The 16,017-nt window shown below is 42.9% G+C and overlaps 1 protein-coding gene across 2 annotated transcripts in view; it reads right to left on the reverse strand.

The window, feature by feature from the left end:
- Positions 1-16,017, reverse strand: part of disc1 (DISC1 scaffold protein) — a 186,870-nt gene that overhangs the window by 50,815 nt on the left and 120,038 nt on the right. For both annotated transcript variants that reach the window (XR_013576609.1, XM_078541966.1), the window contains 2 exons: positions 12,382-12,442; positions 2,213-2,471 (listed from right to left, as the gene is read on the reverse strand). Coding sequence is in view for 1 of the 2 variants with exons in the window: in XM_078541966.1 (XP_078398092.1) it covers positions 2,213-2,471; positions 12,382-12,442 (320 nt within the window). In the remaining variant the exon portion in view is untranslated. The remainder of the gene's footprint in view (positions 1-2,212; positions 2,472-12,381; positions 12,443-16,017) is intronic.

Genomic DNA, 16,017 nt, shown 5'->3' on the forward strand with positions numbered 1-16,017 from the left:
ATGCAAGTAGTCCTGTGTTGTAGCTTCACCAGGTTGACACCTCATTTTTAGGTATGCCTGGTGCTGCTGCCGGTATGCCCTCCTGCACTCTTTATTGAGCCAGGTTTTATCCCTTGGCTTGCTGGTAATTGTAGAGTGAGGGATATGCCAGATCATGAGGTTACAGGTTGTGGTTGAGTACAATTCTGCTGCTGCTGATGGCCCACAGCGCCTCATGGATGTGCAGTCTTGAGTTGCTAGACCTGTTCGAAACCTGTCCCATTTAGCGCGGTGGTAGTGCCACACAATACAATGGAGGATATCCTCAATGTGAAGACGAAATTCACCTCCACAAGGACTGTGCGGTGGTCACTCCTACTGATACTGTCATGGACAGATGTATCTGTGGCAGGCAGGTTGGTGAGGATGAAGTCAAGTATGTTTTTCCCTCTTGTTGGTTCCCTCACCACTTGCTGGAGACCCAATCTAGCAGCTACGTCCTTTAGGACTCAGCCAGCTTGGTCTGTACTGGTGTTACTGAACCACTCTTGAAGAAGGGCATTGAAATACCCCACCCACACTACATTCTGCACCCTTGCCACTCTCAGTATTTCCTCCAATCGGTGTTCAACATGGAGGACTACTGATTCATCAGCTGAGGGGTGGCACATGGTAATCAGCAGGAGGTTTCCTTGTCCATGTTTGACCTGATGCCGCGAGACTTCATCTGGTCCGGATTTGATGCCGAGGACTCCCAGGGTAACTCCTCCCAATTGTATACCACTGTGCCACCACTTCTGCTGGGTCTTGCCTGCCAATGGGACAGAACATGCCCAGGGATGGTGATGGTGGTGTCTGGGACATTATCTCTAAGGTGGGAGTTCATGAGTATGACTACGTCAGGCTATTGCTTGACTAGTTTGTGAGACAGCTCTCCCAATTTTGGCACAAGTCCCCACATGTTAGTAAGGAGGGCTTTGCAAGGTCGACAGGGCTGAGTTTGTTGTTGTTTCTAGGTCGATGCCAGTTGATCTATCCGGTTTCATTGCCTTTTTGGCTTTTTAGTGGGTTGATACAACTGAGTGGCTTGCTAGTCACATATACGCCAGACGAGGTAGGGATAGCAGATTTCCTTCCCTAAAGGAAATTTTGTGAAACAAGTGGGTTTTTATGACAATCGACGATGGTTTCATGGTCATCATTATACTTTTAATTCCAGATTTTTATTGAATTTAAATTCTACCATCTGCTATGGTGGGATTTGAACCCCGGTCCCCAGGGTCTCTGGATTACTAGTTCAGTGACAATACCAATACGACCACCTCCCCATGACATAATTTTCCTCCGGGTTCTGTTGAAGGTTATGTACCCAAACATTTTCCATTTACACATGCATGTACTATGTATCTCCAACATTTTCTGGTCTTCCCCATTTTACTCTTCATGATGTTTTCCTAAATTTCTGCTTCCCAAAACTCACATATATGAATAATAATACACCCAGGAGTGACCACCGCACAGTCCTTGTGGAGAAACATTTTCTGTTTCTGTTTTTTGATTTGAGCTATTTAATTTTCAGATTATTTTCCTTTGCCTCAGAAATAGATTTACATTTTTCACTGGCCAATTACTGAGCTATTTCCATTCAACTTTCCAACAGTACATGTACACAAACTTAACTCCCACATCTTTTCATCACTTGTGCCTTCGATCCTGTCTGCCCATATACAGTAGATGCTTTTCTTTCAGTTAGATGAAATCAAAACAGTTTGTTCAGAATGTCAACTGGACAAGCTAGTGGTGAAATGTCTTGTTTCAATGTGCAAATCGATAGACCCCTTTCTATGTGGATTCTTCACTTGACCATGTCTTCTTCTTTTCCACTTAAAAATTTGATGGTCCTCCTTAATGGAAAGGCTACTGAAATACCAAAACTATACCTATACAAGGCAGTTTAATGATAGCTATAATTGGAATAAATGTAACTAACAGAAAGCAAGTGTACCAATATAGTACTCACATGGAAGATTATCCTGCTGTTTCCATCAAATTACACCACAAATATCATTAGTTGGGTTTCTTTTGTTTTAAAAATCATTCAATTAATTTATCTGCTTAAAAATGCAAATCTCACAAGTAGCTTAAGTGACAGATAAAAAATATTCTAACAATAGCATTGCATTGGTAACCAGTGTCAAAATACTACATGTGGAATACAGAATATAATGGTTACCTCGGATGGATCAGTTTCTTTTTGGTCCATAACAGAACACCGTATTGCACACCAATCTTGTTTACTTGGAAAGGCATGGTCCTTTGTGTCCTTAACCTCTGCACATGCAACTTCTATAGCCTCGTTCTCTTCATCTGCTTGAAACTCTTCCTTTTTAGAGGCATGATAACTCCCTTCTTTAAGCTGTAAACCTCTGACAAAGAGTTGACAGGCCTCTAAGTCTGCTTCCCACACTTTCTCAAGCAGCTGGCTTCCATAACTGAAACAAGAGCCAAGGAAAGTTACAGGTATCCTGTAAAAGCTGCCATTTACATCACAAGTAATCTACTGTTGAAGTTCAGATGATATTGTTTAAACTGTTATTCAAAGTATATTCGTGTACATTTAATCAGTTTAAAAAATTAATACAATTGCATTTTTAAAAATCTACCATTAAACCATTTTAAAATATTGCATCACAAAATGAAGTAGCCAAATAACTGGAATTGGAAATGCTTATACCCTGGCATAAGGTTATAACAACTGTTTTGACTTGCAACCATGTAGTTCTAATTAAATCTCTCAGAATCAAGACAAGGTGCTTCGTATGAAATGCATCCCTATGAGTGCAGTTATGTAGGCAAAGAAGGTGTCCATTTTCTATTCAGCAATATCCTGCAATCAGCAATGAGCTAAATGACTAGATAATCTTAGTGTAAAAGTAATTTTGATGTGAAAGCAAATATGTGTTCCACTAACTTTCTTCAATGTGGTCTACAACTGTTTTACTTCATTTTAAACATTCTTAAAATGTCCTGTCTTAATTTGATGAATGCTTGTCACAAAATACCCTCTAGAGCTTCAATGGAATCAGACAAAACTTGCTGAGATTAGGAAATGTGTTAAAAATCAAGTTAATGCAAAACATTTCTAAGTTTACGGTTGTTACACGAAGAGCTGAGAGGTCCCATACTGGTTTTTTGCTATATAATGAAATACCTCAGGATATAAAAAAATGTTCTGCTATTCAGTTAGTTTGTTTAGCTTAAATGATCCAGTAGTTTTGCACTGAATCATGCATTTTAAGAATGTTAATCAAATAACACATCAGTATTATCTGCATTTTTAAACAGAAACATAAGAACTCCTCCAGCCTATTCCATCATTCAATGAGAGCATGGCTGAAACAAAAACAGAATTACCTGGAAAAACTCAGCAGGTCTGGCAGCATCGGTGGAGAAGAAATCAGTTAACGTTTCGAGTCTTCATGACCCTTCGGCAGAACTGAGTATAGTTAGGAGAAAGGTGAAATATAAGATGGTCTAAGGTGGGGGGGCAGGGGGAGAGAGAAGTTGAGGGTGTGGTGATTGTGGAGATAAGCAAGCAGTGATAGGAGCAGATAATCAAAAGATGTCACAGACAAAAGGATCAAAGAGGTGGTGATATTGTCTAAGAAAAGTGCTAATTAAGAATGGAAGACAGGATACTCAAGGTACAGCTCTAGTGGGGGTGGGGTGGAAAGACTAACAAAGTTTTAGTTTTAGATTTAAAAATAATGGAAATAGGTGGGAAAAGAAGAATCTATATAAATTATTGAAAAAAAAAGGGAGGGGGGAGAAACGGGGTGGGGATGGGGGGAGGGGGAGTTTAAGATCTAAAGTTGTTGAATTCAATATTCAGCCCGGAAGGCTGTAAAGTGCCTAGTCGGAAGATGAGGTGCTGTTCCTCCAGTTTGCGTTGGGCTTCACTGGAACAATGCAGCAAGCCAAGGACAGACATGTGGGCAAGAGAACAGGGTGGAGTGTTAAAATGGCAAGCGACAGGGAGGTTTGGGTCTTTCTTGCGGACAGACCGCAGGTGTTCTGCAAAGCGGTCGCCCAGTTTGCATTTGGTCTCTCCAATGTAGAGGAGACCGCATTGGGAGCAACGAATGCAGTAGACTAAGTTAGGGGAAATGCAAGTGAAATGCTGCTTCACTTGAAAGGAGTGTTTGGGCCCTTGGACGGTGAGGAGAGAGGAAGTGAAGGGGCAGGTGTTGCATCTTCTGCCTGGGCATGGGGAGGTGCCATAGGTGGGTGTTGCGGAGTAGGGGGTGATGGAGGAGTGGACCAGGGTGTCCCGGAGGGAACGATCCCTACGGAATGCCGTAAGGGGGGGTGAAGGGAAGATGTGTTTGGTGGTGGCATCATGCTGGAGTTCGCACACTGAACAATTTCTCCTTTAACTCCTCTCACTTCCTCCAAATAAAAGGTGTGGCTATGGGTACCCGCATGGGTCTCTTTATGGGGTATGTGGAACATTCCTTGTTCCAGTCCTACTCCCGCCCCCTCCCACAACTCTTTCTCCGGTACATCGATGATTACTTCGGTGCTGCTTCATGCTCTCGTCGGGACCTGGAAAAATTTATTAATTTTGCTTCCAATCTCCACCCCTCCATCATTTTCACATGGTCCATCTCTGACACTTCTCTTCCCTTCCTTGACCTCTCTGTCTTAATTTCTGATGATAGACTGTCCACCAATATCCATTACAAGCCTACCGACTCCCACTGCTACCTCGACTACAGCTCCTCACACCCCGCTTCCTGTAAGGACTCCATCCCATTCTCTCAGTTCCTTCTCCTCCGTCGCATCTGTTCTGATGACGCTACCTTCAAAAACAGCTCCTCTGACATGTCCTCCTTCTTCCTTAACCGAGGTTTTCCACCCACGGTCGTTGACAGGGCCCTCAACCGTGTCCGGCCCATATCCCGCGCATCCTCCCTCACGCCTTCTCCTCCTTCCCAGACCCATGATAGGGTCCCCCTTGTCCTCACTTATCACCCCACCAGCCTCCGCATTCAAAGGATCATCCACCGCCATTTCCGCCAACTCCAGCATGATGCCACCACCAAACACATCTTCCCTTCACCCCCCCTTACGGCATTCCATAGGGATCGTTCCCTCCGGGACACCCTGGTCCACTCCTCCATCACCCCCTACTCCTCAACCCCCACCTATGGCACCTCCCCATGCCCACGCAGAAGATGCAACACCTGCCCCTTCACTTCCTCTCTCCTCACCGTCCAAGGGCCCAAACACTCCTTTCAAGTGAAGCAGCATTTCACTTGCATTTCCCCTAACTTAGTCTACTGCATTCGTTGCTCCCAATGCGGTCTCCTCTACATTGGAGAGACCAAATGCAAACTGGGCGACCGCTTTGCAGAACACCTGCGGTCTGTCCGCAAGAAAGACCCAAACCTCCCTGTCGCTTGCCATTTTAACACTCCACCCTGTTCTCTTGCCCACATGTCTGTCCTTGATTTGCTGCATTGTTCCAGTGAAGCCCAACGCAAACTGGAGGAACAGCACCTCATCTTCCGACTAGGCACTTTACAGCCTTCCGGGCTGAATATTGAATTCAACAACTTTAGATCTTAAACTCCCCCTCCCCCCATCCCCACCCCGTTTCTCCCCCCTCCCTTTTTTTTTCAATAATTTATGTAGATTCTTCTTTTCCCACCTATTTCCATTATTTTTAAATCTAAAACTAAAACTTTGTTAGTCTTTCCACCCCACCCCCACTAGAGCTGTACCTTGAGTATCCTGCCTTCCATTCTTAATTAGCACTTTTCTTAGATAATATCACCACCTTCAACACCTCTTTGATCCTTTTGTCTGTGACATCTTTTGATTATCTGCTCCTATCACTGCTTGCTTATCTCCACAATCACCACACCCTCAACTTCTCTCTCCCCCCGCCCCCCCACCTTAGACCAGCTTATATTTCACCTTTCTCCTAACTATACTCAGTTCTGCCGAAGGGTCATGAGGACTCGAAACGTTAACTGATTTCTTCTCCACCGATGCTGCCAGACCTGCTGAGTTTTTCCAGGTAATTCTGTTTTTGTTTTGGATTTCCAGCATCCGCAGTAGCTTTTAACTTTTTGTTTTTATCTAGAGCATGGCTGATCTGTGACCAAACTCCTGCCTTTGCCCCATATACCTTAATACCCTTTGGTTAACAAAAATCAATCAATCTCAGAATTAAAATTAATGACTGACATCAACTGCATTCCCAAACTTCTATCATCCTTTGCTTGTAGAAGTGTTACCCAACGTCACTCCTGAAAGGACTGACTCTAATTTTTAGGCTATGTTCCCTAGTTAAAGAAACCATAATATGAAATAGTGATTTGTCATACACATTTTACTTGGCTAATGAAACATTTTTGTATTTCCTTTTTATATAATCAATGTGATATCTCCTATTGTAATCCAAAACCAGTATTTTCATATTATATTGTCACATCAAATGTTTACTGTGATTTGTGAGCAGACAGCCAACAGCACTAAATATAACTCCTGAAATATTTATAGTTCAGAGAAAAAACGCATGTTTTGACTTACATTTCAAAGTGGAGAAATAAATCATAGTAGAAACAGTTCAATGACAAGTTATATTTAAATGTGAGAAGTCAAATGTTTTGAAAAAGTCAATGTGCACGAAAACAAGGTATCAATTATCAAAAGTATTTTAAAAAGAGAAAAAGAGGCAGTCATTTCATGCTGTGTTTTTCCTCTCTTTGGGAAGAAACATACATGCAGCTTCCAATCTAGAAACTTCCTTCATCAAAAAACAATTAAACATGGATCTCCTCAGGCTGTGTTTATTTCCAGCAGTCAGAGAGACTTTGTATCCTTCAAAGGAGAGTTAATCATAAACAGAAATTGAGTTTAGCTGCAAAATAACACTGTGCAAAATATTCTGTTACTAAGAGATACCACTTATTTTTTCCCCAGTCCAAGGATGCCATACTAGAACATCTGAAACAGTGCATCATCTGAAATTGTCCTGATGAATGATCATCAACCTAAAACCTGAACTCGTGTTTCTCTCTCCAAAGGTGTTAACTGACCTGAGTGTGTCCAGCATTTTCTGTTTTTATTTCAGATTTCCAGCATTTACAATATTTTGCTTTTATTCTCATATATCATCTCACTTTCTGTGAGCAATGAATTTGGTTCACGTGGGAATTTCTGGTAAGTTTTTCTCAAGTTTAAATTTATATTAAGAGTCAGACTTTGACATAGAAGTTTCAAACTGCAAAGTTAGTTAAGTAGCCTAGTTAATAGCGAGCTGCCTGGCAGTGGGAGTTATCCATCAATCGGCTGAAAGTGGTTGCCCTTAATAGGTGTTAGTTATTGTAACAGGAAGCTGAAGCTAGCATTATAACTTTGAAGTGAGTCATCAGTACTCTATAAAAGCAAATAGATTTGCAAACTGCACGGGGAGGAGACGACATCGGAGTGCAACATAAACCGAGTGCGAAGTCAGGAATTTGGCTGATGTGGTAATTCCTGATACAGAGGGGAAAAGAGGTGCTCCAGGGGAGCAATATGGGTATTGCTAATCAGATTGTGACAGGAAAGGACAGAGCATATAAATTTATGAGTTCATCAGCAGATAAGCCAGAGTTTGCAAGAATGGTAAAAAGATAGAATTAAAGACAGAATTCAGTATCTGAATGAGCGCTGAATTAATAACAAAACAGTTGAATTGATAACATTAATAGAAATAAATATGTATGAACTGATAGCCATTTCAGAGACATGGTTGCAAGGAGACAAGGGCTGGGACCTAAATGTTCAAGGATATTTGACATTTTGGAAGGACAGGAAGCTAGGAAAGGATGGTGGGATGGCTCTTTTAATTAAGCATACCATTAGTACAGTAGTGAGAGATGACCTCGGTTCAGAAGATCAAGATGTGATATCAGTTTGGGTGGAGATAAGTAGCATCAAACATAAGAAGTCACTGTGGGAGTAGTTTATAGGCCCCCTAACAGCAGCTACGCTGTAGGACAGTGTATACAGGAAGAAATAATGGGGGCTTGTAAGAAAGGTATTCCAATAATCATGGATGATTTTAATCTTCATTTAGATTAGGCAAATCATGTTTGGCAAAGGTAGCCTGGAAGATTAGTTCATAGGCTTGAATCTTCTGGTCGGCAAGCGGGGGTGGGCCTCGCTTGCCAATGTATAAAATGACGCGCGGTGACATTGGGCGTATCTCTCGACGTCACCATGCGTCATTCCGATCTTCAGTTTGGCAGGCGTGCACCAGCGTCGGCTGCACACCCGCCGAACTGTCAAAGGCCTATTAAGGCCATTTAAAAACTAATTAAAATAATTAACGGAGCTGCCCATCCAACCTTAAGGTTGGCGGGCAAGCAAAGAGCCCAGGCAGCCTTCGCATTTATCATGAAACCTCATCCACGGGCGGGATGAGGTTTCATGAAGGATTTATAAATCAAATAAATTTTTAAATTAAAAGTCATTGACATGTCCCAGCTCATGTGACACTGTCACATGAGGGGACATGTCTGAAATTTTTTTTCTCTCTTCACTTAAATTTTTCAAAATGAAATTAAACTTCCTGAGGCAGCTCCGTGCCTCAGGGAGATTTCTGCGCTCTTTCGCGTGCATGCGCGAAAGAGCGTAGGCCCCGACTCAGCCTCCCCCTCCGCCTGCACAGGGAGCACTTAGTGCTTCTGGGTGCACATCACGCTAGGTGGGCCTTAATTGGCCCGCCATGTAAAATGGCGGCGCGCAGCTAATCGCAGGCGGCGATCGGCTGCGCGTCTGCCTGTGCCCACTCCGCCCCCTGACAGGGAGAAAATTCTCCCCATAGAGTGTATTCGGGACAATTTCTTACGAGCAGGACATTCTAGTGTCAACCAGGGAACAGGCTATGTTAGACCTGCTAATGTGCAATGAGACAGCATTAATTAATGACTTCATAGTAAAGGAGCCTCATACATAACATGATAGAATTTCACATTCAGTTTGAGGGCGAGAAAGGTGGGTCTAAGACTAGTGTTTTAAACTTAAATAAAGGCAATTACAAAGATATGAGGACAGAGTTGGCTAAAGTGAACTGGGAAAATATGTTAAAAGGTAGGATGGTAGAGAAACTATGTGGCAGATATTGAAGGAGATATTTCATAACTGTCAACAAAGATACATCCCATTGAGAAAGAAAGACTCATGAGAAGGATGCACCATCTGTGGCTAACTAAGGGAGTTAAGGATAGTATCAAATTGAAAGAAAAAGCATACAAAACTGAGAAGATTAGTGGCAGGTCTAAAGGTTGGACAGATTTTAGAAACCAAAGAATGACTAATAATGAGAGAAAAATTTGTGTCTGAGAGAAAGCTAACTCAAATATAAAAACAGATACTAAGAGTTTCTACAAAGGCAGAGGGTAATTAAAATGAATGTTAGTCCCTTAGAGGGCAAGACTGGGGAATTAATAATGGGAAACAAGGAAATGGCAGAAGCACTGAACAGACATTTTATGTTTGTCTTCACTGTAGAAGCCAAAAAAATCCCAAGAATACTTGCAAATCAGAAGGTCAAAAGGGAGGAACTTAAAACAATCACAATCATTAGGGAAAAGGTTTGGGAAAACTATTAGAACTACAGGCTGCTAAATCCTTTGAACCTAATGGCTTACATCCTTGGGTCTTAAAAGAAGTGGCTGCAGAGATAGTGGATGCGTTGTTGTAATCTTCCAAAATTCCCCAGATTCTGGAAAGTTCCCAGCCGATTGGAAAATCACTTAATGTAATATCTCTATTCAAGAAAGGAGGGAGACAGAGAGCAGGAAACTATAGGCCAGTTAGTCTAAATCAGTCATAGGAAAATGCTAGAATCCATTATTGAGGTGAATAGCAGGACATTTAGAAAGTCATAATACAATCAGGCAGAGTCAATATGGTTTTGTGAAAGGGAAATCATGTTTGACTAATTTATTAGAGTTCTTTGAGGAAGTAACAAGCAAGGTGGATAACGGGGAACCTGTTTTCCAAAAGGCATTCGATAAGGTGTCACACCAAAAGGCTACTACACAAAATAAGAGCTCATGGTATAGGGGGTAACATATTAGCAGGGATAGAGGATTAGTTAGCTAACAGGAAGCAGACAGAATGAATAAATTGGTCATTTTCAGGTTGGTGAGCTGTAACTAGTGGATAGGCACAGGGATCAGGCTGGGTCCTCAACTATTTCGAATCTATGTCAATGACCTGGATGAAGGGACCGTATGTATAGTAGCTAAGTTTGCTGATGACACAAACATAGGTAGAAAAGTAGGGTTGTCAAGAGGGCATAAAGAGTCTACAAAGGGATTTAGCTAGGTTAAGTGAGTGGGGAAAAATTTGGCAGGTGGAGTATAATGTCGGAAAATGTGAACGTGTCCACTTTGGCAGGGAGAATAGAAAAGCAGTATATTGAGTGAAGAGAGACTGCAGAACTCGACAGTACAGAGGGATCTTGGTGTCCTGCTAAATGAATCAAAATATGTTAGTATCAGTTAGTAGGAACAGTCCATGTCCAAATGCAGCGAGACCTGGACAATATCCAGGCTTGAGTTGACAAGTGGCAAGTAACAAACACACCACGCAAGTGCCAGGCAATGACCATCTCCAGCAACAGAAAATCTAACCATCTCCCCATGACATTCAGTAGCATTACCATCGCTGAGTCCCCCCACTATCAACATCCTGGGGGTTACCATTGACAAGAAACTGAACAGGTCTAGGCATTTAAACACTGTGGCTACAAGAGCAGGTCAGAGGCTAGGAATCCTGTGGCGAGTAACTCACCTCCTGACTCTCCAAAGCAGCTTCACCATCTACAAGGCACAAGTCTGGAGTGTGATGGGATACTCTCTATTTGCCTGGATGAGTGCAGCTCCAACAACACTCAAGAAGCTTGACATCATCCAGAACAAAGCAGCCTGCTTGATTGGTACCCCTTCCACAAACATCCACTCCCTCCACCACTGACACACAGGGGCAGCAGTGTGTACCATCTACAAGATGCACTGCAGAAACTCACCAAGGCTCCTTAGACAGCACCTTCCAAATGCATGACCACTATCATCTAGAAGGACAAGGGCAGCAGATACATAGGAACAACACTACCTGGAAGTTCCCCTCCAAGACACTCACATCCTGACTTGGAAATATATCACCGTTCCTTCACTGTTTCTGGGTCAAAATCCTGGAACTAACAGCACTATGGATGTACCTACACCATGTGGACTGCGGCGGTTCAAGAAGGCAGCTCACCATCACCTTTTCAAGGGCAATTAGGGATGGGCAATAAATGCTGGCCTGGTCAGCGATGCCCACATCCCATAAATGAATAAAAAAAGTATGCAGGTACAGCAGGTGATTAGGGAGGCAAATTAATGTTCTCATTAATTGTAAGGGGAGTTGAGTATAAATGTAGAGAAGATTTACTGCAGCTGAACAGGGCATTGGTTAGGCTGCATCTGGATTACCGTATACAGTTTTGGTCTTCTTACTTGAGAAAGGATACAACTGCATTTGAGGCACTTCAAAGAAGGTTCACTTGACTAATGTTGAAGGGGTCATCTTATGAGGAAAAGTTGAGCAGGTGAGGCTTATGCCCATTGGAGTTTAGAAGAATAAGAGGTGATTTTATTGAAACTTACAAGATCCTGAGGGGACTTGACAGAGAAGATGTTGAGAAAATGCTTCCCCCTGTTGGGGGCGGGGGGAGGAGGTGGGGGCTGCTGGGAGGGGGAGTCTACAACTGGGGGACACACTCGGATTTAAAACTGAGATAAGGAGACATTTTTTCTTTCAAATAGTCAATAGACTGGAATGCTCTTCCCCAGAGGGCAGTAGAGGCTTGGTCATTGAATATATTCAAGGCAGAATTAGATAGATTTTTGATCAACAAAGGAATCAATGGTTATGGGGAGACAGACAGGAAAGCAGAGCTGAGGCCACAATCAGATTAGCCATGATCTTATTGAATGATAGAGCAGGCTCCAGGGGCTGAATGGTCTACTCCTGCTCCTAACTTTTATGTTCTTGTATGATACAGGCATTTCGCTAGTGAAAAATGTACTAGCATTATGAACTATTGAAACTAGAATTCAATATTTACAATCTTGTAGTGGAACTATATTCTTTTACAATTCTGCTTTAAAAACTTCAGTTTTCTCAAATCAACCTTGCATTAATAGAAATTACAATTACCGGTAAATTGCAATTACTCTATTGTAAAGATGTAATAAATGCACAATTGTAGATTAGAAGAATAAAGATGTGCATAAATCAAAATCCCAAATTCTGCAGCCTGTTATTTAAATATCCAACAGAAAGCCTTACCTATGTAGTCTGTCTTCTAGGACTTCCATATATTTAAAAACATTTTCCTTTAGGTTAGTCTCTGTAAATGAAAGCAAAATATGAACCATCAATATTTAATAGTTGTCTGGGTGAACATAATAATATGCAACATTTGTATATGTTGGCCATTTTCTACATTCAGTGGTAATTTTATGAATCCCTTTTCAACTGCAAGATAATTATAAATTATATAGGGGTAGAAATTAGAGGGGGTCTGCTTCTGGGCCCAAACTTTGCATTGCAAGAGCAGCTACATCCATATAGACCAAGACCTAAGGCAAGTTTGAAATCCAGCCTCGGTTTCATCTACATATTTGGGACAAGCTGTCGATGCTTCTTGCGACTCCACAAACAGGATCACCAGGACTCCTGCTCATCTTGGTTCTATAGAAAAATGAATCAATGAAGGTCCTACAGGCAGATGTTTACAACCGAAGGACCACATTCAAGAAGTGAACTGGTTTAATTCAGGACTGGGACTTTAGGAAAGAAAGCAGGAAATGGAGAAGCAAGCAGAATGACAGCAGCTCAAAATTGATACAGCACTTAACCGCCCCCTTAGACTGCATTCTATTTAGTCACACCATCACTGACACACAACCTTGCATACACCAGCAGCTCCATTATGGCTGTTCGGCAAAGACTGCTTGCCAATAAAGTTAAGGACAGCAAATGCTGGAAAGACTCAGCAGGTCAGGTAGCATCTGTGGAAAGAGAAAAGAAGTTAACATTTCAGGTCAATAGTTGAGTTGCTCTTGCATTGAGCAGGCACAGACACAATGGGCAGAATTTTTCGCTTGGCATGAGGTTGCGCACTTGACCCGCTCGAGTTTGAAATAGCGCATGATGATGTCATCGCGCACTCATGTGATATTTCGGTCGATGAGTTGGCAGTGCATCCGCCGACAATTAACAGGCTTATTAAGTTAATTAACGTAGTTATCAACAGTGATTTTCTTTGCCTGTACAACATTACGGCTGGTGGGCGCGCGAATCGGCCAGGCGGCCTTTGCCTTTTTGAGGAAACCTCATCCAAGGGCGGGCTGAGGTTTCCGGTATTAATTAAAAAGATAAAAATATGGACAGAATTTACATCAGCAATATGTTCAGGTGACTGATCCTGATGCGTGGACATTTTTTTCCGCATTTGAAAATCTTTATTCATGGGTTTAGAATTCTTCAGCTCCCTGAGGCAGCTCTCTGCCTTCAGGGAGCTTTCTGAGAACGCACCCCCGCGCCCGCACTGACTTCAGCACTCGTCCTCCTCCCGCCCCACCCCGGCAACGCTGAGCATTTCAGTGTGCCTTTCATGCTGGCTGGCCGTTAATTGGCCAGTCAGCGTGAAATCGCAGTCAGGGGCTGACCGCAGGCGGTGGCCCATTTCCTGGCTGCTCCTGGGCCCCATTGCGCCCGCATGCCGAACTCAAAGTCCTGCCCAGCGGGTCGAATGGCTTCGTTCTGTGGTATTACCATTCTATGATTCTTTCATCAGAACCAGAAAAAGTTAAGGAGTGTGACAGTTTTTAAGCAAGTATAGAGGCAGAGAAAAGGTAGGAGGGGAACAAAGAGCAAAAGGGAAGGTCTGTAATAGGGCGGAGGGCAGGAATGATGGTACAAGGCAAAAGAATATGGTAATGGGACGAGTAAAGAAACAAAAGATGGCTAGAGGAGCTGTAAATAGCAGCAACAGAACTATTATTTCTGTCTGGTATCATGAGTGAGTTGCAGTTCATGTATATAGCATGTCCAAGGCGGCCATTAATTGTGTCATCAATTAACCCAACGTATTTTAAGAATGTTGTCATTCAATAGTGGAGAGATGGTTATAATCTAAAATTGTTAAACTCAATGCTGAGTCCGAAGATTGTACATTGCCTAATCGAAAGATGTTTCTCAAGCTTCCATTGAGCTTCACTGGAACAGTGCAAAAGGTTAAGAACAGAGAAGTCAGAGAGGAAGTAAAACATGGGAGGCTTATAAAGAAGGCAAATGCACATGGGATACAGGGTAATTTGATAATGTGGATTCAAAATTGGCATAGCTGTAGGAGACAGAGGGTGATGACAGAAGGATGCTTTAGTGACTGGAAGTCAGTGTCCAGTGGCGTACCACAGGGATCTGTGCTGGGTCCCCTATTATTTGTCATTTATTTAAATGACATAGATGTGGGGGGTAGGATTAGTAAGTTTGCGGATGACACAAAGATTGGCTGGGTGGTTAACAGTGAGGTTGAGTGTCTTGGGCTACAGGGAAGATAAAGACAGGATGGTCAAATGGGCAGATAAGTGGCAGATGGAATTTAGCCCCAAAAAGTGTGAGGTGATACACTTTGAAAGGAGTAATTTGACAAGGAAGTATTCAATGAACAGCACAATACTAGGAAGTTCTGAGGAACAAAGGGACCTTGGCGTGTGTGTCCATAGATCTCTGAAGGTGGAGGGGCATGTTAGTGGGGTGGTGAAAAAGGCATATGGGACACTTGCCTTTATCAATCGAGGCATAGATTACAAAAGTAGGGAGATCATGTTGGAGTTGTATAGAACCTTGGTGAGGCCACAGCTGGAGTACTGTGTGCAGCTCTGGTTGCCACATTATAGGAAGGATGTGATTGCACCAGAGGGGGTCCAGAGGAGATTCACCAGGATATTGCCTGGGATGAAACATTTAAGTTATGAAGAGAGGTTGGATAAACTTGGGTTGTTTTCGTTGGAGCAGAGAAGACTGAGGGGTGACCTGATCGAGGTGTACAAGATTATGAGGGGCATGGACAGGGTGGATAGGGAGCAGCTATTCCCCTTAGTTGAAGGGTCAGTCACAAGGGGACATAAGTTCAAGGTGAGGGGCAGGAGGTTTAGGGGGGTTGTGAGGAAAAGCTTTTTTACCCAGAGGGCGGTGACGGTCTGGAATACACTGCCTAGGAGGGTGGTGGAGGCAGGTTTCCTCACATCCTTTAAACGAAGTACCTGGATGAGCACTTGGCACGTCATAACATTCAAGGCTACGGGCCAAGTGCTGTTAAATGGGATTAGGTAGGTAGGTCAGGTGTTTCTCAAGTGTCAGCGCAGACTCGATGGGCTGAAGGGCCTCTTCTGCACTCTGTGATTCTGTGAAATGGAAAGAGACTTGAAGCTCAAGGTTACAGTTGTGGTCTGAACAGAGGTGTTCAGCAAACCGATCACCCAATTAGTGTTTGTGTCCCCAGTGTACAAGAGACAACTTTGTGAGCAATAAATATAGCGTTCTAAATTGAAGGAAGAACAAATAATTTGTTGTTTTACCTGGAAGGAGTTTGGGTCCCTTGACGGTGGGAGAGAGGAAGTAAAGGGCAGGTGTTGCATCTCTTGCATTTCAATGGGAATGTTCTGTGGGAAGGCGACAGGGTGATGAGGGTGACTGAAAAGTGGACCAGGGTTTTGCAGAGGAAACGTTCCCGTCGGAATGTTAAAGGTGAGGGAAAGATGAATTTGGCAGTAACATAGGGAAACCCTATGTGCTGGAGTAATGAAATGCTCCTAACACTGCATTTTGTGTCCTTACATTATTGCAGGTGTAGCAAGGCCTCAGAAACTGTTTCTCCCAATATTTTATCACTCAATTTCACTCTACCAGCATCAG

This window comes from Cetorhinus maximus, chromosome 5, assembly GCF_964194155.1.
Source record: "Cetorhinus maximus chromosome 5, sCetMax3.hap1.1, whole genome shotgun sequence".
Classification (NCBI taxonomy): domain Eukaryota; kingdom Metazoa; phylum Chordata; class Chondrichthyes; order Lamniformes; family Cetorhinidae; genus Cetorhinus; species Cetorhinus maximus.